General features: G+C 29.8%; 2 protein-coding genes across 2 annotated transcripts; one reads left to right on the top strand and one right to left on the bottom strand.

Annotated features, from left to right (window-relative positions):
* Nucleotides 1-3,705: 3,705 nt before the first annotated feature.
* Nucleotides 3,706-11,182, bottom strand: LOC118062399 (agamous-like MADS-box protein MADS2). Its single transcript, XM_035076129.2, has 8 exons — nucleotides 10,789-11,182; nucleotides 6,180-6,258; nucleotides 5,729-5,790; nucleotides 5,517-5,616; nucleotides 4,716-4,757; nucleotides 4,582-4,623; nucleotides 4,157-4,287; nucleotides 3,706-4,048 (listed from the first exon to the last, which is right to left on the bottom strand). Exons 1-8 carry the CDS (start codon nucleotides 10,971-10,973, stop codon nucleotides 3,964-3,966), a joined length of 726 nt encoding a protein of 241 aa, XP_034932020.1. The 5' UTR covers nucleotides 10,974-11,182; the 3' UTR covers nucleotides 3,706-3,963.
* Nucleotides 11,183-22,565: 11,383 nt separating this feature from the next.
* On the top strand, nucleotides 22,566-24,137 carry LOC118062395 (protein BIG GRAIN 1-like E). Its single transcript, XM_035076122.2, has one exon. The coding sequence runs from the start codon at nucleotides 22,949-22,951 to the stop codon at nucleotides 23,924-23,926; it is 978 nt and encodes a 325-aa protein (XP_034932013.1). The 5' UTR covers nucleotides 22,566-22,948; the 3' UTR covers nucleotides 23,927-24,137.
* The last annotated feature ends 2,842 nt before the right edge of the window (nucleotides 24,138-26,979 follow it).

Genomic DNA, 26,979 nt, shown 5'->3' with positions numbered 1-26,979 from the left:
CAGGCGTTGAGTGGAAAGAATAGGAGGGTCTACTGTCTAGATGGTGAACGTGTAGCGGTGTACAGTGAAATTGGCTGAATTGGGCAAAACCGGAGTGGTTTCTTGAATGCGAGTTGTCGAATTCTCACTGGCTCAGGACTGTCTAGGCTAGCCTGGATTCTATTGCCTATGCAGGTCCCGGTCCTTTTCCTTTCCTTTTCTTTTCGGATGAATTGGGCACCCAGGATAGAAATTAAAAAGAAATAGGGACACGGCAGTGGAAAAGTTAAGGTAAAATAGTATATTTTTAAATATTAAGTTTAAAACTATAATATTTAATTAATGTTATGTTTTGAACATCCAATATTAATGAAATTTTAGTAGTTATCCAAGCTATTCCATAAAAATTCTAGAATAAATTTTCCCTTCATCTAAATCTAACAAAAAAGTAATTCTTATGAGATTTAGTATTTAGTTTGTTAATCTTACATTTAATTTAATTAATGATTTTAGAAAGTAAAAAACAAATTAATTTTAACAAAATCAGGGTAAAGTTCCTCTAATTTAAAAAACTATATTTAAAATCTTGTCCCATTTAAAAATACATATAAGGAATCACAAGAACCAAACACAACAAATTCTTACATTTCTTAATCACAATAGTCTTAGGAATGCAAATAAATAAATATATATATACATGTAAAATGAATTTCAAATACTTAAATAATATAACATTCTAGTTAATTTATCATTAATTCAATAAACTCTAAATTCAATATAAACCCTAAATAATAATTTCATTTCAACTAAACCAAACACAAATTTATAGCAATATAATATGTTTACCTTGCTTGTAGGACTAGAAAAGGAGCTTGGTGGCGGTAACAGGAGATTTTGAAGAGAAAAACGTTGTAGGATACTTGGAGACTAAAATGGGTTTAATTTTTTGGTGTTTTAAAGGCAAAAAAAAAAAAATGATTGGTAGGGTTCTTAGAGAGATAAACACCAGTTTTGAGTGAGAAAGAGAGTTGTTGTGTCTGTTGTGCTCTTTGATTTGAAAAGGGTTTAAATTTTATGACCTATCGCGTTTCTGAAGCACCATAAGTTTAAACGTTGCTCTTCTAAAGTGCGACAACAATCCTGTCACGCTTGTAAATGAAAATCTTTAATAAATATCACATTTTATAAGCGTGATAAAATAAAAATATGTTATTTTACCAAGAATTTCTCAAATGGGATTATTATAGTTGATGGGGATATCATATCCGAGATATTATTTACGCATGTGTATGATTATCTTGGTTAGGAGACTGACCTTATTTGAGTCTATTTTTTTTTTTTTTTGAGTTATTTATGTTAAAAAAATTTAATTGATGGGTTGAGCCCAATTAATAATTACATATTTTTATGATTATGCTATTTATATATTTTTCTTTTAATTTATGAGACAATTTTTAATAAATTAAATAAAAAAATTGCATAGTTGCACTCTATTCTACTCTTTCTTTACTTTTAATTTCTAACTTCCTTTTTCTAAATTATTTTGGTTCATTGTTCGGCGTTAAATTTGCCAAAATTTTTATATAATTGTGCTAATTTATTTAAAAAATCTTTCTTCTCTCTTTTTTTACTGGGCATGCCACAGCTGTACGGACTCATCGGAAGAAGAGTTGTTTTTATTGTTGGGTTATGTCCACACCCACGTCCTCTTTCGTATTGACGGCGGAGATTTTGCTAACACTAATTAAGTAATTATTTTTTTTTGAAAGATGTGTATATTATATAAGCGTCAAAGTCTGACGGGAATAGAACAAAAGCTACGCAATATCTTAATATGGCATAAAGTCATATGAAGGATAAAGCACAACTTAAGATAAACCAAAGCAAAGAAAACCATACAAAATCCATCCAAATGAGCTGAAACTAAACATTCCTCAACAAAACAAAACAGAAAATACTCAAAGACATAATGGGAGAAGAAACAATAGGAAGCCCATAGAAAAATGGTGGATTCAAAGCCAGGCAACAAATTCACTTGATCTCCGCACTCCTTGCTTAGCCAAACCATCTGCCATGCAATTACTTTCACGAAAGATATGAAAGAAGGTGATTGAAACAAAATATGCTTTCAGTCTATTAACATATTAACATAGGAGAACAAAGTGATTATCATATATGGTTGCGAGATTTGTTACGTGAAATCCGCAGCGAATCCCTGCCAGGTTTGCTAGACAGACCACCGGTTTCCGTCCAATACAGGGCCAGAGCTCACCTAGTCGCATTTATCAACAAGAATTGAAGAGACCAACAGCCTTAAAAAATTATATTCTTGCAAATGTAAAAATACACACTCACACACCATACACCCATGCACATTAATCATTTTTCTTACAAATTAAATATATATATGATCAACTTGATGTGGCTTTACCACGATCACATAAATAAAATTATGAAAGTGATTTGTTTTAATTGTTTGTACTGCGTATCATGTCTAAAAACGTAGTGAAGATTACGTCAGCAGAGAAAACAAATAAACTAGCTATCGTGTCAAGTCGAAAGACCACAGTGCATGCTTTGTTTGTTAAAACTTGAGAAAAAAGAAAAAAGACCACAAAAAAAATTAAGAGGGAAAGATTTAGGACCACCGGTGGTCTGATTCTGTACACCATTTACATTATGGTGTCTTTGAGAGTGAAATTTAGCCGTGATTGTTTTCATCTTCAATAATACTAAAAAAAAATAAATTAAATTAAAACTTGGTATTTTTTTTTTATTATTTGATTTGGTTTTGCATTTTTAAATTGACTAGAATAATTTTTTTTTATAAGAAACAAATTTATAAACGTTCATGGGATGTTTTTTTTCATTCTTTTTAGGTTAAGAACTCGGTTTTGAGATTTAAAAGCTGGACCTTGATTTTTCAATCTACAAACCCATCTTCAGTGATTGAAAAAGAAGCAAGACTAGTTACGCGATGTAGAATGTGTCATTTGCTAAATTTTAAAGAAAACTAGGATGAACAACACATCATCCATCCCTTAAAAAATTAAATAAAAAATAAATATGTTTGAGTTTGGGTTTTTATATTAGATCAGGCACACATGCCCAACCCATGTACATTTGACCTTTTTTTATATATATTTTTTTTATTTTTTAATTAAATTCTTTTAAAATAAAATTATTTAATTATGTCATTATTTTTAATAATATTAACATCTTTTATGGTTATATTAGGAATTTCTTTATATATATATGATTATATCCATAGAGAGAAGAATCGGATTATTTAGGCAAGCAAAGAATTATTAGAAAATATGACTTAGCTGTTTGGTTATAGCTTCTTCTTTTTATCATGGCCTTTTTACTTGATTTGCTTGTGGTTTTCGTTTTGTTGGATAGTTTTATGTGTTTTTTTTTTTAAACTTTTATATACTCTTCTCTTTTAAGCTATTTGCTTGATATCTATAACAGTTAATTTTATAAATCTCTCAAATTTCATCAAAAAACAAAAAACAATGAATCTAATATGCATAACAATGCTATTATTTTATAAATTAATTCATGAGATTTTAAAATTAACTTATAATATCAAGTTTAGTAACAATACTAAATAATTTTTTATAACCTCAATATTTTTTTTCATGTTGGGAACTGCAACGTAAGTAGATTTGTTTTTCAATAATTATTATGAACTTAATCTTATGAACTCTATATAACATCAAGTTTAATAAAAATACCAAGGTTTTTTTTTCCTCAAAGGGTTATCACACAAATCACATCAATACAGAGAAGTTCGATCATTTCATCAAGTAAATAGAACACCGAATATTGTTAGTTACAGGAAACTTATTGCGTAATCGTTTACACATCTGTATGCTGACGGATGAGGCAAAGTTGAACCATCACATAATTAAGAGTTACTTATTCGTTTCGTTTTCTTGTCCGATGGCAGTTTCTTGAATTTCTTTTTAGTTTCAAAAGCTAAAGCATCCACCCTGGAATGAACCCGTTAACATTTTGACTTGAGGATGAAACAGTCGCTTGATCTGTTTCCGCTGGATTGTAACTGTAACACAAAAGGAAAAGCTCATGGAAAGAACGAAAAATAGCTGGAGCGGAGCAAACTGAGTGATTTTCATTTGAATTTATGCAGGTTAAGTAGGGATTTACATACCCAAACTGAAAAGTACTGTTGTATTGCAAAGGCTCGACCGGATCATATGGCTGAACAGGTTGGAAGCTGTATGGAACACGTTGCTCTCCGACTTTCCATGACAATCGAATTTCTGCAGTAGTTTCTTCCAACTACATATCCAAAATTAGGATTTCAGAGAGTTAAGGTAAGAAGTTCATGTCAAAAGTTTATCAGAATTCAAGCATTTGTGGATTACTGTTTGTTCATGCACCGTGTGGTATGCAAGTGCAAGTTCTGTAAGATCATGAACTGGGTAAATGCTGAGGTTTCAGGTTCCAAAAACCAAGCAGGTACAGGTATTTATTCAAAGATTCACGAGAAATTAATGGCAGGTCACTATTATGTGTTTCCACCAATTAACTTTGCATTAGCAACACACATATGAAGCATAATCAAGGCTGTACCTTTCTTTTTAATGCATTATTGGTTTCCAGTAGCAGTTCTTCCTGAAAAAGCATGAAATATACACATCATGGGCCATATTCGAAGTATATAGCATGCGTGCGCAAGTGTCTGGTATAAATCTTGACGTAATTACCTTCCTTTGAAGTTCAGAAAGTTCATCCAGTATAAATTGGCCCTGCAAAAATAATGAATGGCCATATTAACAGAGTATTTGCACTTTCTAAAACATAACATAACATGCACTTTCTTAGTTTTTCTGTCATAAGTTCATAGGAAGTTAGAGCGAGCGAGCGCGCACCTCATCAATTCTACTGGGATAGGTGTTGGGTTTTAGGCTTAAATACCATGTTAGTTCAAATTGATTGGACTTGGCCGGCATTTTCTTTTTTTCTAATTTAAGTGGCCGATCTATATCACTACCATGTAACTCAATTACAATTTGTCGTTTTGGGATGGAGTTTATTATATGACGGGTTAATTTGTTTATTTGAGAATTTTACATATTTTATATCCCTTAGCCATGTAAATATATGCATTGTTTATCTTTTTTTATTATTATTTATTACTTAGAAAAAGTTCTATAACTAATACTAGTTAAGCTACTTATTGACATGATGGATATGCTTTAAAGCAAAACTTATAGTAGCAATAATTTTAGGAGCTTAGAAAGTAATATTTAATTATTTAACAGATTTTATTTAATAATTTAAATTTTTAAATTGAAATGATTGTTTAATATAGTATTAAAATCTTATTCATAGTGTAATAAGATGGTTTTAAGCTTCAATAATTTTAGATTTGAGGAAGTATTAAGAAGTAATATAAAACTATTTATGATTTACTATTTATTATGATTTACTTTAACCTTTAAAGTAAAATGGTTATTTGATACGGGATAATAATAATAACGTAAGTGGTTACATATATTAAATACCTTTCTACGCCTGATTTGCTTCAATGACGAATCAAGCTGATTCTCAAGCTGGTCAAGCTCCATAGTGCCCAAATTCCCTAAATCCTCCCCGAGAAGATTCCTACAAAAAAAATATGATTGCTTGCAAAATTCAATAAACTTTAATATTTATACAAATCAATCAAGCATGGCATCTAAGTTTTTGGGTGAACTGGTATCATGGTGTGTATTACCTTTGAGAATGCTGTAGCACGTCCACTGTCGTTTTTAGCTTCAAGTATTCCTGGTAGTTGTTCTGCTTAGAACATTAATTCCAGCTGTTAAACTTAGCTTCATAGATCATAGATCAGCCAAGAAAATGCTATTAATCAAGCAGCCATAACAGCTGCTGGACAGTTCAGGACTAAAATTGGACGTTTTCCCCTGTTCTCTTTGCCAGGCTCTTAGAAGAGCAATATCAAAGAAAGACTCTACTGCTTATTCTAACAACTCTGAATTTCATAATATAATGTACTTTAGGGGAGTGATGGTTAGATAATCAGAAATCCATAGTACTTGAAACGTTATAAAACTCGACTTAGACACCCATACCGTGCGAGTGACACTTTCCAGTGACAGACACCACCATGTTTTCACCAGAACATGATCTTAGAGTTAAAAAAAAACGACAAAATATTTAGTTACCTGCGTCTCCTTTTCAGACTGGCCCCCTTCCAGAGCTCCATAACTGAACCTTTGATACTTTTCGATTGTCGTGGCCACGCTGGAACAAGTGCAGAAAACAGATAATAAAGATAAATGTTAATGAATGAAAAGGAGTCATTTAGTTACAGCAAATTCGCGATCCTGGATAAATTTAATTAGGCAGAAGAGATGAAGTGAAAGACAGACAATTTAAAGGAAAAGGATTCAGCAACATTTTTTTTTTTGAATCATCTCCGACAAAGCTTTTTCACTTATAAAGAGGGTTTTTTTTCTCTTACCTTTCTCCTTGGAATTATTCTCTTGAGTATGTGAATCCGGAAAAGAGATTTTGAATTTTGTTTTTAATATTTTTAGAGATGATATATATATATAGCCTCGACTAGCATTTTAATTTTTTAACACGCCATTGATGGAGTTGAAATGTTTTTGTACACGTAATTGATCGATGGTACGTCGAAGACTTATAAAAACTATTATCTTTATTATTGTTTTGTCCTTAAAAATTTTTGTAAGTGTTTAGATTAACTTAGTATATACATATATAACACCCTTATTGTCATAAATTATTTGTGGAACCGCAACTAAACCAATATGATGAGTTAATTAACTAGTGCTAGGTGTTCATCAGGAAAATAAAGAAAAAAAGAAAATAGTGTTTGTAAATATATAAGACATCATGGCATTTTTTGAAAAAAAAAACCCATTAATTTGTGAGTGTTGACGATTCAGATTTGAGTATTTTTCTTCGAATAATTACATATATATTATAAAAGTATTTGAATAAATTTCATTTTGTACACGTGTATCATGCAAGAAAGTAAGTCCAGATAGTGAGCAACAATAACTTTCATCCAAAAAATACAAAAAAGAAAAGGAAGTTTGAAAGGTGAGATTCCTAGCTAGAAATTAATTTAATATATTTCTCAAGAAAGAAAAATGCAATAATGATTGAAATCTCATTATGTTCTACTTGTTTTTCAATGTGATTACGGTTGCTTTTCAAATAATATTTCGTACTGAAATGCATGTCAATGATTTTTTAAAAAAATAATTTTTGACATTAGCACATCAAAATAATTTAAAAACACTAAAAACATATTAATTTAAAATTAATAAAAAAATTAATTTTTTTTCAAAAACATTTTTAAAACATAAAAATAAACAGTCTTTTAGATCATGATTTCACTATCTATTTTTCATGATCCAAATACCACTATAGTGTGTTGATTGATCCAAATACATATGAATTACTATAAACCTATCAAGACACCAACATGTATTCTATCGAGGCCATAAATAATTAACAATTCAGGATTACCCTAGAAACACAATCGGAGTTCAAAAACTCCGATAAGGGGACGGAGGCTCCCACCATGCTAATCTCTCTCTGAGGTTATATTCCGAATAAGATATTTATTAATCGTGATTAAAATTATTCAATATCACAGTAGGCATGGAATGAAGCTAATGAACACATGGACGGTTTTAGTTTTTACATTAATATTTTATTGCCTGCATAGGATTTATATGATAATTAAATTCTATCTATGATACTAGATTTTGATCCAATTAATATTATATAAGATTTCACAAATCAGATCCTACAGGAATGGTTGGGCTTGATCAATGAAAATTTTCGTTGATATGTTATTACTCTTCTCTGTAAAGGTATGGTCCGGTTTCGAATTAGAATATGATTTTTTATCTTACCTGTCACCGTTTGGCCTTCTGGTTAAAGTTCTCAATTAGAAATTTCAGCTACAAAGGCTCAAATCTTTTTAAAAATTTTGAATGTATTATGAATTGGACTAACTAGATCCCTCGTTGCTTTGATCTTTATTTTATTTTTTTTCATTGTATATTATATTTCTCTTTCGACTCCACGTACTTGATGGGGGCTGCTTAATATATAATTCTCTCGTTCATTATCAAAAAAAATATATATATTAAGATTTCACAACACTATTGGTTTTTTAATTATCCATTTTTTCCTTGGTTGTTCCACTGTAATTAAAATATATATCACATTCCCAATGCTTGAAAGTATTTGTGTTTTTGTTTCTTCCTAGACGACACATGATATTCTGCTAGCAAGCTAGCTCTCCAAAACAACAATTTCTTTTTCCATCATACTCTACCATATTTTGATATCTTCCTTTAAATAAAGTTTTATATTCCTCCTTTTGTTTTATCCAGTAGATTTCTTTTTATCCAATATCGAGGTTTGTAAGATTTAATTGGGTTTCAATAATGAGGGAGGAGAGAAAAGCCAAGTTTCCATACTATTCTATTGTCGGTGTGTGGCTTTACACCTAATGGTAGCGTTGTCTGAGCTAGGAAAAAACTTAGGCTTGTTTCAGAACTAGTTTTAAACCGTATTTTTATTTATTTTAAAATGTTATTTAAAATTAATTATTTTATTATTATTTTGAATGGTTTTAATGTGTTAATATTAAAAATATTTTTAAAAAACTATTATTTTAATATATTTTCAAAAATAATATTTTCAAAAATAATTATAACCATACTCTCAATATCATTTCTTAATAGTCCCATCAAGATTTCACTCTTATTAATGCACAAGATTGTTCTATTCTATTTTTATTTGACGTCCTTACTTTTTTATTATCCTCATTATGCATTAATGATTTTCTTATTTGTTTTATTTTAGACGAAGTGGTCTCCTACAATGGACATAACACTATTGTTCTTAAAACACATTAGCATTTTGTTGGAATTAAGAAATATTGTACAAAGATAAAGGCAAGAATAACAAATACTGCAAATAACGCCATTAGTACAAATGAGAGAACAAAAGGTATTTAAACACGTTCATCTGCATAAGAAGCCCGCCCTGCAAACAGGCCTTATTAATGGCAAGTAGAAATATTAGAGAGGAAAACCTTTGCAAACATGCATTGAGGCATATCTTCGGGTGTCTAATGATGTAGAGTGATAAACCAATAACAATTTTAAAAATTTAGGCTATGATAAATAAATTCCAATTCCACTAGTTTTTTTTTCCTTGAACAAAAGCAGTATCGATATTTTGATGTAAGAAGGTGAAAAGAATATTAAAATAAATTATATTATGTTCATGTACATTGGTTGAAAGTCAAGAATCCATATTCAAGAATTATACCCTCGCAACTCCAGGCACACAACTGATTAATTCAACTATTTGACCCAGATGAGTTATAGAAAAAGGCCATAACCCTAAGTTACCGTGTTACGCGAATGACAAAAATATGTGGATTGAAGTTGAACTGCAGTTAAGCTAGATTATAATTCAATTTATTATATGATATATTTTATGACCAGTTAGTTTAATATTTTTTAAAATTTTCATTTTGTATCTGAGTCTGTCTATATATATGTAAAAATCTAGTTTTATGAAAATCATAAACTCGCATAATCAAATCCATTTAAGAATTATGTTCCAAAAAAAAGTTACATAAGATTCAGCAGTAGAGGGGCGAGTAGAATAACTTGCTTTAGATTCAGAAATCCAAATTTAAAGAGAAACTGGTAAATTAATAGCCACCAAATCATTCATAGTCTGAATTGATTTTCTTATAGCAACAGCCGCAAGGGAAAATGGTGAAAACCTACTTTTGACAAACACTGGTAGTGTTAAGTTGTTGTGAATCAGAAACTTACAAGAACTAAAATAAGAGAATCAAGGGGAAGCAAGAAAGATGGGGAGGGGGAGCTGGGGGGGAAGGAAAACTAAAAGCAAGAAGTCTTAAACACCTGGACTTAAATCAAATGAAATCAGGAAAGTTTCTATAATATATATGATCACCATGGAGTTGCGTTTAATCTATAGGAGGAAAATATAAAACATGAAATTTGACCATGGCTTGCTAGCTTGCCTCTCTTCTTGGACCCTGAACCCGCATTTCCAGGAACGATTTAAATACGAGTGCAGAGACAGTACAAAAGCAGCGAGGAGACTGGAAGGACTAGATTAAAAATATTAAGTTTAACCACGAGACAGTACTTAAAAATTCATTTTTCTTCAAGATAAGAAACATTTGATTTGTCACCATATGCCGAACTATGTACGTGCGTGCGTGTGTGGTGAATTCCAAGCTGCACGACACCTGAATTTCTTTTTAAGTAATGGTACTCTGGAAATTCATATTCAGAGAGAGAGAGAGAGAGAGAGAAAGAGAGAGAGAGAGAGAGAGAGAGTTAATTGCACTACTTGTTCTAGAGAAATGAAAAAAAAAAAACAAAACAAAACAAAGAGGAAAAACGTTCTGCTGGTTAAGAAAGAAGAACTGAAACTTTTCGATCCCTTGAAAGTCTGCCTAAGAGGATTCTTCTTATAAAACTAACATCTACCTCCAATTAATAAAGACCGGCCGCCTATATATATATATTCTTAAAACACGAAAAAAATAATAAGAAAATCCATCGCCAGAAAGACATCATCAAGAATATTAAAACAGTTGTATATTGGAAAGGTTTCAAAAAAAAAAAAATCGAAACGATATTATAAGAGACTGGAAATTAAGAAGAGAGATTATACTTTGAAATATAAATTTATAATATATGTTTAATTACAAGGGGGGTTACGTACTTGGAGCTGCTGCAGAACTCAAAGAGCTTGCCGCTGTTGGAGAAGATGATGAGCGCAACCTCAGCATCACAAAGAACTGATAGCTCGTAAGCCTTCTTAAGCAACCCATTCCTTCTCTTAGCAAATGTTACTTGTCGATTTATCTTGTTCTCTATCCTCTTCAGCTCTACCCTCCCCCTTCCCATATTTCTTTTTACTATGTTTTATTTTTCTTTTGATGTTTTTTATGATTTAATACCAAATATGGATCATCTAGATCTTGTTTACCTTGCTTCTTCTTCTTCTTCTCCTCTAGGGCAAGGATGATTTCTTTACTATTATTTGTGAGGGTGGTTCGTAGCCAGGGATTATTTGCTACAGTAAATAAGTACTTTTACTAAAATAGACAGGAGAGAAGGGAGGTTAATTAACCTGTGGGGGCACTTGCCTTTTTTTAAAATTTTCTTGGATTTTTATTTTTATTTTTTCAACTTTTTAGCATTAATTGATTGGGTTTAAAATTTTATTTGGTACTGTAGAGTATGATTTTTTTAAAAAAATATTTTTTTTATTTTAATATTTATTAAAATATTTTTTTAATATTATTGATATTAATTAACATATCAAAACTAAAAGTAAAACACTAAAAATACATCTTAAAAAAACATCTAAAAACAAAATCAATCTCACTCTAAGTTAGAAACAAGGCTTTCCAAGTCAAAGTTAAGAATAATTCAAATACCAATTTTTCGTAAAAGAAAAAAGAAAAATCAGAATAATAATCTCAGCATTGCTATTTAAGCATCAATTCTTGAAGCTTATCTTCCACTGTTGAGTTGTTTTACCAACCCCTTTAGAATTTTTCCTTTATTTTGCTGCAAACTGACTCCACATGCTCACCACAGTACCTTTTAGCATCCACGACAGTACGCGGTTGCTACGTGTCGACGTTAAAGCAATGAAGGCCCCCTTTACTAAGTTTCTTTTTTCTTTGACTATTAAACCCTTTATCACCTAGTCATGTACGCTAAAGTTATTCTAGGTTGGAACTAAAAAATTATAGTTTAATTATGTAGATTTTAGATTTTTTTAAAAAAAAATTTGTTAATTTAAGTTTTATAAACCTTAAAATAATTAGAAATTTACATGGTTATTAATTTCAAGACTTGTAAGATTAGTTAAAGTGCGCGTAAGTTAACTCGAAACACCATTATAATAATAATAATTAAAAAAAAAACTATACCGAGTTGGTTATTTTTTGGTGTTTGGAATAGTAATAAAATTTAGTTTTTAAAATATTTTTATTAAAAAAGATATTAAATTAATTTTTTATATTAATATATCAAAATTATTTAAAAAACATTAAAAAAAATTTTTTTTGGAAAAGTGTTACCCAAATGCAATACCAAACAATCTCTTTATAAGCTACTTTGTGTTCCGATCAATTTTTCCTGTAAATATAAGCATTTTTTTATGTTATTATTAAACTCAATGTACAACTTCAAACTTGAAGATTCCCTACCCGAGTTTGTATTTTTTAAAATTATCCTTTATTTAATAAAATAAATAAAATTCATTCATAAAACCAAGTATCAATATAATATCATCATATTTTGTACGCAAAAATCCATTATGATAAAGCAAATTTAAAATAAAACATTCAAACAAAGCCATGGTATCTTTTATATGGTTGAAGAAAACAAAATTGATAGATTTGATAAAATTATATAAAAATGTACTAAAAAGCTTTAAAAATATAAGAATTTTATGTTAATTAAGTATTCACAAGTTTTTTTATATATATTAGGCATACATTAATATAAAAAATAAAGTTAAAGTTCCCATAGGAATATAATATTACATGTGAAAGATGTCAAAACTAAATAAAAAAATTATAATGCATTTAAATCTAATTGATTTCATATAAAAAAATATTGAAAAAAAAAAAGTTAGGCACGAGCCTAGCTTGGGTGGCAGAGCACATCTAGGCCTCCCTGACTAAACTTGTGTTCTTGGCTCTTTTTTTTATTTTATACAAGGGATAGGATATCTATTAATATACGTCTTTTACTTTTCAAAAAAAAACAAGTTGATACTTGTCATCTATTGTATGATTTGACCATCACAAAGGTGTTAGAAAAATCAATGAAGATTATTCTTAGGTCTAAAATTCTATTTTTTAATTATTTTTTATCCAAAAATACTCTAAACATCTAAGTAAACCCATTAATGACATCAAAACCCCTCAAAATAAAATAAAAAAACAAAAAACCAACCTGAATTAACACAATTATTTTAGTTCAAATCTATCATCTCATGTAACTTGAAAGCCAAAAAACATCACAGTGGAATTTCTATTCTTGAATGAAACTTTATTGACATGATATCAATCTTTCTCAATCTATAATAATTGATCTTCACCTCTTTTTTGTTTTCGTTTTTAGATAACTTTTTCTTTCCCCTCTATAATCATATGCTTGATATGACTAGTTTAAAATATTAAATGCTGAATTTTTAAGTTTTCATGGGGTCTCCTTTTTGAAATAGAGCAGAAATATAGAATTTTACCTGATTTAATATTTTTCATTGTCATCAAGCAAGTAAACTGTACAAGGAATGAAAAAAAAAAAAAAGGACATTATTCTCTATCCACCCATGACCAACTGACACATGTTTAATTGAATTGCATATACATTAGCTTTCATCTGGGATTTGTCAACCAATACTTAAAGCAATAAGTTTTCTCATTCGGATCCTTCGAATTGAATTGAAGGCGCATGGAAAGATGAGCTGAAACCCCCTTACTGCTAGTTATTTTTTTTATAATTGAGTATATTAAAAAGGCCATAAAGTTAATAATTAAAGTAAAATACAAGGATATGAAAAAAAAAATATAAAAAAAAAAGCTGATCTACTACAACAAAAAAATTATCTAAATTTTTTTATTATACCAAAATTTAATGTCATCAAAATATCGTACAAGAGCATTTTTTGTATAATTGATATACTGCTAGTATTGGAGACAATTAAACTAGGGTTTTCCATTTCCGTTCTCACCAGTACTACGTAGTGTAAATTTAGGATTCAATAATTGTTTTAGGTCTTTTAGGAAGAAAAACTAGATTTTATGGATCTACGTACGTAATTACGACTAATCTATCAAAATCCTCATATATTTGAACTCACAGTATCTTTTGTAAGAGATTTAAAAATTTAATTACCGGCATGGAAATGTTAGTTCCCGTGATTACACCACATGAAAGAAAATCTTGCCGATGAGAGTACTCTCACCGATAATTACCAACGAACATAAAATATTTCATGGTTTCCGACGGAATTTAGTTTCACCAAAAAATACAGACTGTGTTATTTTTTAAGAAGAATTCTAGAATTTTCTCCGCTAATTAATGATCAGTGATTTTATTCCCAATTCTATTTTCTTTAAAAGCAGCAAACCTTGTTTAAAAGGAATGCGCCAAGAATCTTCATTTTAGATTTTTCTTTCCCTCTAATTAAATTAGCGCAGAGATCAATGTTTTTAATTCCATAAACTTAATGGCTTTTAAAGAGGATATCCCTCTTCATGTGATGCCTAAATTATCGATACAATCTTTTCTTGAAAAGCTTACCCTTCTCATCGTATCAAAATCTATCCCATTATTTACTCTTCCATGTCCATCAAGAAACTTGCTAAATTTACCAAACTGCAGTCCTAGACTTCTTCTATGTACTATGAACTAACCACCTGGAGAATTCAATCTCTACGTGCTCTCTCTCTCTCTCTCTCAAAAGCCTTGAATGTGCCAACACATCAGCACTGTATATAGACGAATCAAAGAAGGTGCTCTTAGGCCACATTCAAATGCAATGAAGCCTCATCTAACAGAGGCAAATAAAAAAGGCCAGGTTAGAATTTTGCTTTTCCATGCTTGATCACTGTAGACTGAACAGCACGCCTGTGTTCATGTTTAATTTTGATTCATCGATGACAAGTGATTTTACATGTCATGAGAGACCACATAAGGATATTATCTCCTCCCTAATGGAGTTGAGCCTTTTGCGAGCTAGCAAGAGGAAAAGTTTCATTACCAAGATCATGTTTCTAGCTGCTGTAGCGCGCCATTAATAGATCCAATGTGCAATGAAGATTTCTCAGGAAAAAACTGCTGTGTTCCTTTATATATAAGAAACCAGCAAGGCGTACTAGCAGATATTGTGCTGAAGGAACCTTAGAGACAAGAACCACTCTATCTGTCGAGATCATGTTTAATTCAGAAGGTTCTCCCGTTATTAACTGGCCAAGATGCTATGGCAGTGGTACAATTTTCATCCAACAAGGTAATGTAAGGCTGCATGGTGCTCCAAATGACATGGAATTCCTTGAAGAAGAGTATAAAGCTAAGTTTGATAGATGTTCGATTTTGTTTTATACCTCCTGATAATGTGTTGGGGCTTTGGTTTTCTCGAGCCATTCAGTCTTTGCAACAGCAAGAAGCTCTTAATTACAACAATTTACGAATTATTAGTTGCTTCCATACGAGAAGCATTTGATGAATTATCACTGCCAGAAGCTCAGTTATGTTTTTTTGACACTGCAAATGTGTATGAGAGAAATTATAAAAGTTCTTGGAGGTAATAATTATACACTGCCACACACGAACATAGAGAGGTTAGAGTGAGAAGGGGTTCTTCTAATTCAAATAGAATGTGATCAAAGTCTTGCGCAAGATTCCTTGAGCATTTAGGGTAGTGTTTAATCATTATTTAATTACAAAAAAATAATAATGAGAATAGTTGAAAAGATAAAAGATGTAAAAAATAAATATTTTTTAAATAATTTTGAAAGGGACTTCCTGTACTTCTTAAATATAATGTATATAGGGGGCTAAGAATTTAAAAATAATATTTTTTTATTTTTTATCTTTAAAATATTATAGTAAAAGAATTTTAATTTAAAAAATATTTAACTAAAACATATGTAAAAATAATGGTAATTATCGTATTATAAAACCCAATTTAGGATTGACTTGAGACATGATTTAGATCACAAGACAAGAAAGCCAACTCAAATTGACCCTAACATCTTTTAAAAATTTTCAAAATAAGATTATTTTGATAAAAAAAAATCAATAGATTTTATTCTAAGTCAATCTAGTCATAAGTAAACATGGGTTTGTATAAATTCAAATCAAATTAATTTTTTTTTTTTTTTTCTAAAAACCAAAAGAGTCCAGCAATCAATAATGTCTTATAATTAAAATTATTGTATATTTTATTATTTTCAACACTCATCTAAAACCAAAAATATATATAATATTTAATTATATTTTTAAATATGTAAGTTTGATCATAATTTCATTAATATTTAGAGTAAAACAATATTTTTATATTCTATTATGTCATGTTTAATTGTTTACCATTAACCAAATAAAAATATAAAATATATATATATATATATATAATATTTTTGTATATTTAAAAAATTATTTTTGATATTAATATATTTAAAATAATTAAAAATTAAAAAAAAAAAAAAAAAAAAAAGAGAGAGAGAGGTTTCTAACTACTTTCTGGACACTGACGTGCTATGCTTGTCGATCTCATCTAGAAGTGATGTGATGGATGAGACACCATGCGACATACGTACGTAGAAATGAGCAAGACAGCTAGGTTTGCTTTCATTTTCTGAGGACCATAATAATTACTCCATATGCGCACTACTTCGCTGCTACTACTATCTCCTGATAGTCACCATCAAATGGGGGCTTCCATCACAGGCGTGTCGACTTGTGGTTGGCCCAGAAAACTACTTTCCACTGTTTTCTTTTCTTTTTCTTTTTAATAAAAAAAAGCAAAAGTCGATTTTTTTTTCTTACTAAATATTATATTATATATCGAGACGTATTAAAAAAAATACTGTTACTGTTTCTTAAAGTATTTTTTATTTTTATTTTAAAATAATATTTTTTTTTATTTTTAATATAAACATATAAAAATAATAAAAAATATCAAAAAAATTAATTTTAATAAAAAAAATTAAATTTTAACCAATTTTTATTTAAACTTTATTTTCAAAACAGATACTAAATTTCTAACAATGAATTACAATTTATTTTTTCTGATTTTAATTTTTTAAATTACATATTTCATGCTTAATATAATTTGTTAAGATTTATTAAATTTGAGAAAAACTAAAAGTAAGAATACCAACAGAGGAATTTCATTACTAATCTTTAAAATTTATTTTTATCCATCTGCTTTCTCTTTTTAACCTTCATAACCCCTGCAATTCTTAAAAAAATCAATTTTCATCTAGAAGTTTTATTTAATTATTTTTTTATATATAAATTCCTTGAATTCCATCTACGAGAGAAAAAGGTAGTTGGCTGTGATCGATTTTGAAACAATAAAAAAATTAATTTTAGTATTAATAAATTTTATTTGATAACAAGATTTTGATAGATTCGTTATTTTTAGCTTTAATATTATCTGAAAAAACATATTAAAGTTGAGAAAAAAATTTACTTGATTTGATTTTATGTTTTTAGATTATTTTTTTGGAATTTTAGAGCTTGATAAATTAATTTTTTTTTTAATATTATTAGAGTGTTATTTAAATGTTTTTAGAGAAAAATATTAAAAATAAATTTTTAAAAAAACAAAAATAAATCATTCATTTGTCAGCCACCATTGATGATCGGAACTCATTGAAGCATCGTCTATCTTTTGTTTTTTTTTTTAAAAAAAAAAAAAAAACCGAACAAAAGAGTATTCGTTTCGAAAAAAAAAAAGCCGTGGCGGGAAAGTTTGGATTGAAGTTTCACAAGCCCGGGCTTTTATGAAGGCCCGGACACGCTGGGGCCATCCAGGCAGGCGCGCGTGCCATTAGGTGTGATAGGCTTCTCTTTTGGAGCCTCAGACAACACTTGTACAGTTAAATGCCTTGTAGCTGCTCTTTGCTTCCATCAAATGTTTGAAGGAATGGGTCTTGGTGGTTGCATTATTATTTAACAGATCAATATTCAATTTTTTTCCCTTCCAGTCACATTTTTTAGTTTTTTTTTTAATTCCTCTATTGATTTTATCATATATTTAGCTTCTTTTTAAAAAAAAATTAAATTCAATGAATTTTATGATTTTGAATTGCGGGTTGGATAGATCATGTCTCCAAACTCTTGTTGAACCATTATGTTATAACCTTGATTTTTTTATTTAATTTTTTTTTTTTTTTTTTCATTTACATTTTTTAAAAATGATTTTTTTTATTTTTATTATCATATATTCAGATAAAAAATAATATTTGAAACATTATCTAACTCAATGAAATTCATAACTTAAATTATGAGTTTAACAACTTAAGTCAAGAAATGAGGTTGGATCTAGTATATAGTAATCTCAATATTTTGAATTAATATTTGTTATAAGTTTTGTTTTTGGTTTTTTGTAGGATTAAGTGGTTTTGATTTGTTTTTTAAAAAATTTTATTATTTCAAGACATGAATCACATGTTTAATTGGTTAATCAGGATTGACTTGTATTAATTTAATACTTTATCGTCTCAAGTTTTATATTTTTATTTTTTTTATTATTTATATTTATTTATATTTAAAAAATAATTGCAATCCACAACAACCGCGATGCAGTAGCCTAGTTACATCTAAAAAATATTTGAAAACTTGAAAAAAAAACTATAAGCACAACTAGATGAATAACGTTGGAGCGCAATCTAAAAATTGAATTGTTGCCGATTGCGTGAAATCATCAACCGAGAAATTGTGCACCAAACCTTAATTTATTAAACCTTTAACCTTAACTGAACCTTAAACGTAAACACCAAATTAAAGCCTTCGAATTATGTCAACAATAAGATGCTATTTATGTTTTTATTATTTTTCTAATTAATCTTGATTGTTAATTATTTTTTTATTTAGTTTTGGATTTTCTAGTAAGGCCTGTTTAATTTTACCTTTATATAAACAATTGACGTATTATTTTTTTCATCAGATTATTGAATTATAATTTTTTTTAAATATCAAAGTTTTTTTACTTGTTTTTCTGTAGTTTAATATCATAATCTTAAAGACCCTAATTTTTATCTACGTTGTGCATTATATCACAAACCCAAATTGAAACCTCAAACTCATAGGAACGGGATTTTAAACCTTTATTAGTGAACAATCTCTTGAATATAACTACTTTTTAATTATCAAGAAAAGAAAAGAAAAAACTTGTTTGGCAGTGTGGTAGCGGTTGCTTTTCAAATAAAATACATGCAAATAATGTTTTTTCATTTTTTAAAAATCATTTTTGATATCAGCACATCAAAACGATACAAAAAGTACAATTGTAACTCAATTTTAGCAAAAAAAAAAAAAAAATTGAATTTTGTCAAAACACCGGTTTATGCCCTAAAAAAATTGCGTTGCAGACACAATAAATTAGCGGTGCCCTTGCTTCCTTCTTTAGGAATTTATCTAGCACCACTGGACTGGCTCTCGAAGCCAGCACACCTACAGCACATATTATCTCAATATTGTTTACATGTAAGTATACTCTTTATAGTCTATTTATTCACGACATTTTTTTCTTTTTTGAGGTAACTCGAAGGTTTATTGCTTGGAATATTAGTACTTTATTAGTTGCATAGTTTCAGTGGAATCGTATTTATAGTTTTAAATTTCTTTGTTGGTGTAGTATTCCTCGTAATTAATTTGGGATCAAATATAAAAATTAATGTTAAATTATTTTTTAATATAATCCATCCTATCAGCCTTATGCACCTTCCTTGGTAGAGTTCCTTCACTCACGTCCATGATTTGAGGCACGTTGTGTAGATACCAGGTTAAGTAAGTTTTGCTTCTCTTTTTTTAGCCTTCAATTTGTGGTTTGCAATTGCTCTGGACTTGATAACGTTGTTCACACAGGCTTTCTGATAATTTATTTGAATATCGAGCATCAAATAATATCAATATATTATTATCATTATTTTTTTTTTGGAAAAGTAAGTGAAGTGTTCATGGTTACATAATTCTGTTATAAAAAGACAAACTAAAATCTGTCCAAATTTAAGGTATATCTTGAAGTAGCGAGAGAGAGAACCTAGTTAAACTAAATCATGCAAGATCCAGTTATATATTATTTAATTTGACTGAAGATTCTCAGCCCAGTCTTGATGTTGCCTAATAAATCAGTAAGATGGGATCTATTGGTAGATCAGAAATATTAATTTGATGTTTTTTTTTAAGTAAAAAAATACAATAAAATGCATGTTATCACGCAGCAACAAATGCTATGGTACTTGACGACATGGAGATTGCTACAGATTGTGTTATGAGATAAAAACACGAGGGAGAGTCGCAGTCTAAATTATCAAAGGTTGGATTTTTGTTGAGGCAAATTGTGGCATTGATGATTCAGTAAAGATTAGAAGAAAAATAATAATAATAAAAAAAAAGAAAAAAAAAAAAGAAGAAGAGGGGCCATCCTGTTTTTGTCGCTTCAAATGTTTCACTATACAAAATGGACTACACGTTGTGACCTTATAGCGGAAACTGTCATGATTGTCCAACTCAAATGGCCCAGACTTCTTGTGGGCTGATGATGACACCTACCACGTGTGTAGCTTAGGTTGCCTATCCGCATCCTGCACACGTGTACACCCACATGCATGCCTTTCGAGCTCCAAGTCCAGCACCGGGGATGGGTCAGTAAAAAATAAATGGACCGAGTCCATATGGGCTAACCCAATGTCTTCAGAGTATAGTTGTTAGATGCGACCTGAAGATTGACCCGGCTAAAAAGTTGGGTTCTAGGTTATATGAGTTAACTCAAATAAATCTAAAAAAAATTAAAAACAAATATTTAAAGTCTTAATATTCATACGAAAAAAATTAAAAAAATAATTCATGTGAATTTAAACTATATATGTTATAAATAATAAAGTTTAAAAAGATTATTTCAAAAGATTTTGTATCCTATATTAAAAATATATTATGTAAGTGTGTTATTTCTTTGAAGTTAAAGTATTTAAATAAATAAAAAAAATTATTCCATATTAAAAAAAAAAAATTTTTTTCTTATGAAGATAATATATATATATATTTAAAAAGCTTCTAACCCACATTGAAAAAATAATTTTTTTTTCTAATAAACATATAGTGTATATATATTAAAGGGTTTCAAATTCCTATATTTAAAAAATAAAATATTTTTCTAATATTTATACAATAAACTTTAAAAATTATCAATTATCAACTAAAAAATATAAAAAAAAAGATCTTTAACTAGAAAAAAAATACATTTTAAAGGAAAAAAAGATTTTGCAGGTCGTCTAGGTATCGAATCAACCCGATGAATCAATCAGCTTTTACCGGATTTTTACTTATTTTAATTTTTTATCTTACTCGAGTGGGTTCAGTTATTAAATTGCTAGGATTCGAGGTTAATCCATCGGCAGATCCGAGTTTAATAATGAGAGAGAGAGGTTTCCACTTCACATGTGGATATCTTATCCAGTACAGCTAGTTGTTTAACAAGCAGGAGTGTGCTGTTTGGCAAGGACATTGCAAAAGGGGCACCTGAATTCCGAAACGACAAATAAGAAAAAAAAAGATAGATCATCTTCTTCTTTTCCAGAGAGTCCAAAGCCAGCAGGCACGACTATTGCCCTGGAATTGGAGCCACTGGGTAAGGAATGTGTACGGCCCCTCTATTAAAAGACTCAAACCTCATCTCTCACAAAGAAGAGGCAGCCTAGATATTGCTGGGCCATATTGTTGATTCTTTTTTTTATATAAGCAATAAAAGAACAGCCTAACAAAGGGGAAAAACAAAATTGTCTTAGCCTCTTCGTTAAAGAGTAATTAGTGTCGTACTCGATCATTTACAGTACTTTGCGGATGGAATCATTTTATTTTTTAAAATATTAAAAAACAGTCTAGTTATTGCTAGCTTGTTGAGAGAAAAATATTTGTGTGGGATTGATATCATATAACTTAATTCAGACTATAATATTCTTGTAGAAAATAAATAAAAAAAATATATTAAAATCTAATTTTAAATCAGTTTAATATTAAAAAAAATTAATTAAAAAAATAAAAAAACCTCGAGTCAACTTAGTTAACCTACAAACCTAAATCATGAGATCTTGATAATCCAATAAAAAAACAAATAAAAAATATATAAAATGCAATTCTTAATCAATCCAATGTTTAAGGAAAAATTAAAAAAAATCAATTAAAAAAAGTCAAAATAAAATCAAGTCAACCCATTAAGACTCTTAACTCAAGTCATGAGATCAATGTACCTAAAAAGTATTCCAAAATAAATTATAAATTTTATTTTCAATCAATTGTAAATATTAAAGGAATAAAATTAAAAAAAATTAAAAAAAAAAAAACTTGAGCTAACCAGGTTAATTCATTAAACCTGTAACTTGAGTCATGAGATTGAGATAACCTTATAGAAAGCAAATTGAAATAAATTATAAATTTAATTCCCGGTAAATTTAATGTTAAAAATAAAATTGAATTTTTTTTATTTTAAAAAAGTAATAATTCAATTAACAGTGCTTTCACCAGCTCAATTAATTCATGTTAATGATGTAATATTCCAAATAATTATAGAGTGACTTCCAAGCTCTCAAATTAAACTCTATAATAATGGTATTCAAGCTAGCGAAGGTAAGCTTGTAGTAGATGACCATATACATATAAACCCATTGCCAACATATATACTCGAAAGCCGATCCCCACCGATACATATTATTAGAACCCTAGAATCCAAGGAAACACAGCTCTTTGCTCCCCGTCATCCCCAACCGAACCTCTGGTTTTCACAGTCAGAGAAGGATAAAAGCATGTTTCCTCAGTACCCCACTTCACTTCTAAAAGACTAGAAAGCACAAAATTCACATCAATGTGGGTCTCTCCCAGGAACACTCTTCATCATATAATGTTACAGACAGTGGCAAAGCGATTAATTGATTGTTATAAAGCTACACCTCTCCCACCACTCTCAATCATTTCTAAACCGTTCCCTCTACTCTACAAACGCACATAGACCATACTCCCTTCTCCCATAATAATCCTTTTGCCGTCAATGCCTTTCCATATCCTGTGGCATTAACTTCCAAAATCAACTTTCCAACCACGTATTAGCAAACCTTCAACATTTCTCAACCATGTCCATCACCGGACTGTCATCAGACACCGGTAAACCTTACAAGAAGTCCTTGCATCGGAGAAATGATTCTGACGAGCTTGATGTATTTGAGGCAGCAAGGTATTTCTCGGGATACAATGAAGCAGGTGCAGGTTACACACAGAAAGTCATGAGAGAGGATCATAAACATTCTTGGAGGGGAGGAAGAGTGAGCCTAGATGTACCAATGAGGAATCCACTACCTCATCATCTCCATCAACATTCTCATGATACAGTGGAGAAGCAAATACTGAAAGAGAAGAAATACAAACAACCAAGCTCTCCAGGTGGGAGACTAGCCAGCTTCTTGAATTCTCTCTTCAATCAAACAATCTCCAAGAAGAAGAAATCGAAGTCCACCACGCAATCAATGAAAGATGATGACGAGAGCCCCGGTGGAAGGAGGAAAAGGAGGAGCAGCATTAGTCATTTTCGAAGCTCGGGCACTACTGATACAAAGTCTTTGTATTCTTCTTCAAGTTCTGGTTTTATGACACCCCCTCCTTATACACACACTCCTACAAAGGGCTACAAGGAGTTCAGAAGCTGTTCAGATCACAGGCAAATAGTTTCCCTGCCAAAGCAGGATGGGATTGTGAAGTCCATAGCCTTCCGAAATGAGATATTGGATGATAAAAAGAACACAGATTTATCTTGGCTGGAAGAGAAGTATAAATTCAATGATGGGTTCTCGGACCAGAAAGTACCCAGGAATCGTGGTAATCAACATTTAGAGAAAGACAGGACTTGGGTTGACCAGTATCCATCGGAGGAAAAGGAATGTAGGAAGTTCGATGAGGTGGATGATGGAACTGAGAGTGATTCAAGCTCTGATTTGTTTGAATTGCAAAACTATGACTTGGCCGGTACCTACTCAAATGGTCTGCCTGTGTATGAAACAACACGTATGGATAGCATCAAAAGAGGAGCAGTACCAATTTCCAATGGAACCCTATGAGAGACTATTGTACATTTTCCTTTGTTGATCGGTTATTAATTGATGATATTACTATCATAAGCTGTGAGAAGAATATTGTCAAGCTGTCCTGTCTTAGATTTTCCCTTTTCTTTTCTTTTTGCTTCCTGCATGTTTCTATCTTCTTTCAATTCTTTTCTTTTTATCTCTGTGTGTACAGTATGGAATGATTATTTTTCTTTCTTTCCTTTTCTCTTTCTTTGGTGTAAAGTCCACTGTTGGAGTGGCTTGCTTAGATTGTGCCACGATCTGTGATTTTCCACTGATATCGCGGAGAAACAAAGCATGCATTATCAATCCATGTGGCCTGTATCTTTTACCCTTTTGACTTCGGAGCTTGGACATGGAACCATAATTGATAAAACCATCGATGAGTAACACTTTCCCTTTTCTACCACTTGTGTTTTAAGCAAAGGATTTAAATTACAGGTAAAAATGGCCATTCGTCTATGCCTTGTCTTGCGAGAATCAAATGATAGCAGCCATCCAACTGACAGTTTGTCCTGGAGCATGAACAAAGTTCACCAATGTGGTTTATATTGACTAAATTATATAAAGTTATCTTGAATTTTGGATTGAACTGAACTTAATTTTTATATTTTAATAGAAAGCTAGAGTTTCTCAAGCTCTAAAATTACAATTCAAATATCAAGAAAAACTCTAAATTGATAATTTTTAAAGTTAATAACCTTTAAACTAATAATTTATAATAAAAAAAAATAACATATAAACTATTCAAATATTATTGAAATTGACCAACATATATAATTAACACAAAAATCAAATAAAAAATCTAAAATATAACTTGGAAATGGATATGAAAACAACTAATAAATTTTTTTAAAAAATAAAAATAACATTTTTAATTAGGGCTAATTTAGGCATATAAAATGCTTTTAAAAAATTCAACTCGAATATTCAAAGATCAAATTAGAATTTGTTTTTGTTTTTGTCAAAGAACTTGTTTGATGTGTCCGGACTTTTTCCAAGACTTGAACTTTCAATGCATCTGGCGTCAATCATATATGGTCTAATGAAAAAAGATTTATTTTTAATAAAAAAATAGTTTGAGAACTAAAAAAGAAGAAGAATTTCAGGAGCTTAAATTTAGTTCGGCCTAAAATTAGCCCACTATTTATTTTTAATAAAAAAATAGTTTGAGAACTAAAAAATAGTTTGGATCGAAGAGCAGATTGCCAAGTTGAGATAGAGGTGGGTTTTAATTTTCTTTTCGAAACTCTTTCACGATAAAAATAAATAAATAAATAAATAATAAGGAAACGAGAGAGAAAAATCTTATATATGGATGAGAATGTTTTTTGCTTATTACAGAAAAAGAAGAAAATAACTATGCTGCAGTTAATTACATCATCAAGGTTATATAAGGTATGAATTTATTGACCTGAAAAAATGACCATTAATAAAATAGAACTTTATTTATTTTTCAAATTTCATCTTAATATTTATACTGTATTTACCATCAGCCCATCGTACAATGTATATATATACATACACAAAAGAATGTTTACGCCAAATTCAGGCATGATCTTGGATGGGTTTGAGAGGGAAAGTACACGGTCGTGCCTGAACTCAAATTACTAGGAGGTTAATATGGTATGCATTTCTGTCTAATCTTCAAATGATCAGCATGTAAAGGAGGCATGTAAGATCGTTCTATTAATTTGATTTAGCATTAGTGACATGAAAACAAGCTCCACTCATATAAGATTGCAAGATTTTTTTTATTATTATTATTAATGTAGTGTTCGGGTTAGTTTGCGCATATCTCAATTAATTTTAAAAATTTTAAAATTAATAATCATGTAAGCCTCCAGTATTTATAATATTAATAATTACAAGACTTGAATTTAAAATCACATGAGAAACAACTAAATTTTTATCATTGGACCATTTACTAAACAGTGATTACAAGATTTAATTTAGAACTGATCTCAATTTTTAAAGCTTCATTGATTAAGTAAAGCAAAAGAGAAAATGACATGAGCTGATCGTAAAACTGTGCAGAAAATATACCCAATTAGTATACACTATATATAGAGAGAGCATGTCAAGGGCAGCACCACTGCATCAATCCAAACTTAATTTTTGTTACTCATGATTCTCAGTTCTGATTACTTATATTCAAGCCCAACGGAAGATGGGAACTAAATCATTTTCTTTTTCCATATTTTTCTACAACTTTACTAATTAAAGAGGACAGTTGCCCTGGCAGATTCCGATGGATAGTCTCATTAGAAAAGGTTGAGTGAGTCTTAATTAATTTTACCCGAATATATAATTAAATGAACAGAAATTTTTCACGTGGACTCAATGATTGATACAGATTGATTATATAGTTAATAAATTTTATGTTTATTTTCTATAAACTAGAATATTCATCAACATGGAATATTTTATTGAGAAATTGGTTAACATAAATAATTCATAGTCAATTTTTAAATTTAATTTATTTATTAAAAAATATTTACAAATCATGAATTTAGTTTTATAAATAGTAATTTACTAGCAATAATCCAACAATGTCAACCATCATTGTTATTTTCTTTATTGTTGCCACCAATCCATACGCCCACCACCATTTTCATTGATATTGTCGTCATGGCATCCAACCACCTGCACCATCACTACTCCACCCCATCTCTGTAACCACCAACACAATTATTATATCATTATAACACATTGTTATTACTATTTTATTATTATCTTCACTTCATTACTTTATAAACATTTTTTCCTTATTTTATAATATAATTTCCACTCTTAAAATATTTCACATAAAATAAACATCCCCTAAATCAATCGTTTTGTATTCAAGAGCAGATTGCCAAGTTGAGATAGCAGATTAATTAAATATTTATCGAGTGTTGATCCGATCTAGAAGCGACGGTACACGTGTGCGTGTGCGTGTAGATATATAGACCATATATAGAGCACAAGTTTGGAGCTAGAGAGCGATGATGAATGCTAGGGATAGCCTTTAGAAAGAACGATACACAGAAATGATGCACAGGAGA

This window comes from Populus alba, chromosome 8, assembly GCF_005239225.2.
Source record: "Populus alba chromosome 8, ASM523922v2, whole genome shotgun sequence".
NCBI classification, from domain to species: domain Eukaryota; kingdom Viridiplantae; phylum Streptophyta; class Magnoliopsida; order Malpighiales; family Salicaceae; genus Populus; species Populus alba.
The sequence above is the reverse complement of the archived record's forward strand: the minus strand, read 5'-3'. Positions and strand labels throughout refer to the sequence as shown.

Excerpts from the sequence above, each read along its gene's own strand:
- LOC118062399 (XM_035076129.2), bottom strand. The coding sequence starts at position 10,973 with ATGGGAAGGGGGAGGGTAGAGCTGAAGAGGATAGAGAACAAGATAAAT. Across the intron at positions 4,624-4,715 it reads TTTCTGAACTTCAAAGGAAG|GAAGAACTGCTACTGGAAAC; the intron begins GTAATTACGTCA and ends ATGCTTTTTCAG. Across the intron at positions 4,288-4,581 it reads ATAATGCATTAAAAAGAAAG|TTGGAAGAAACTACTGCAGA; the intron begins GTACAGCCTTGA and ends TTGGATATGTAG.
- LOC118062395 (XM_035076122.2), top strand. The coding sequence starts at position 22,949 with ATGTCCATCACCGGACTGTCATCAGACACCGGTAAACCTTACAAGAAG.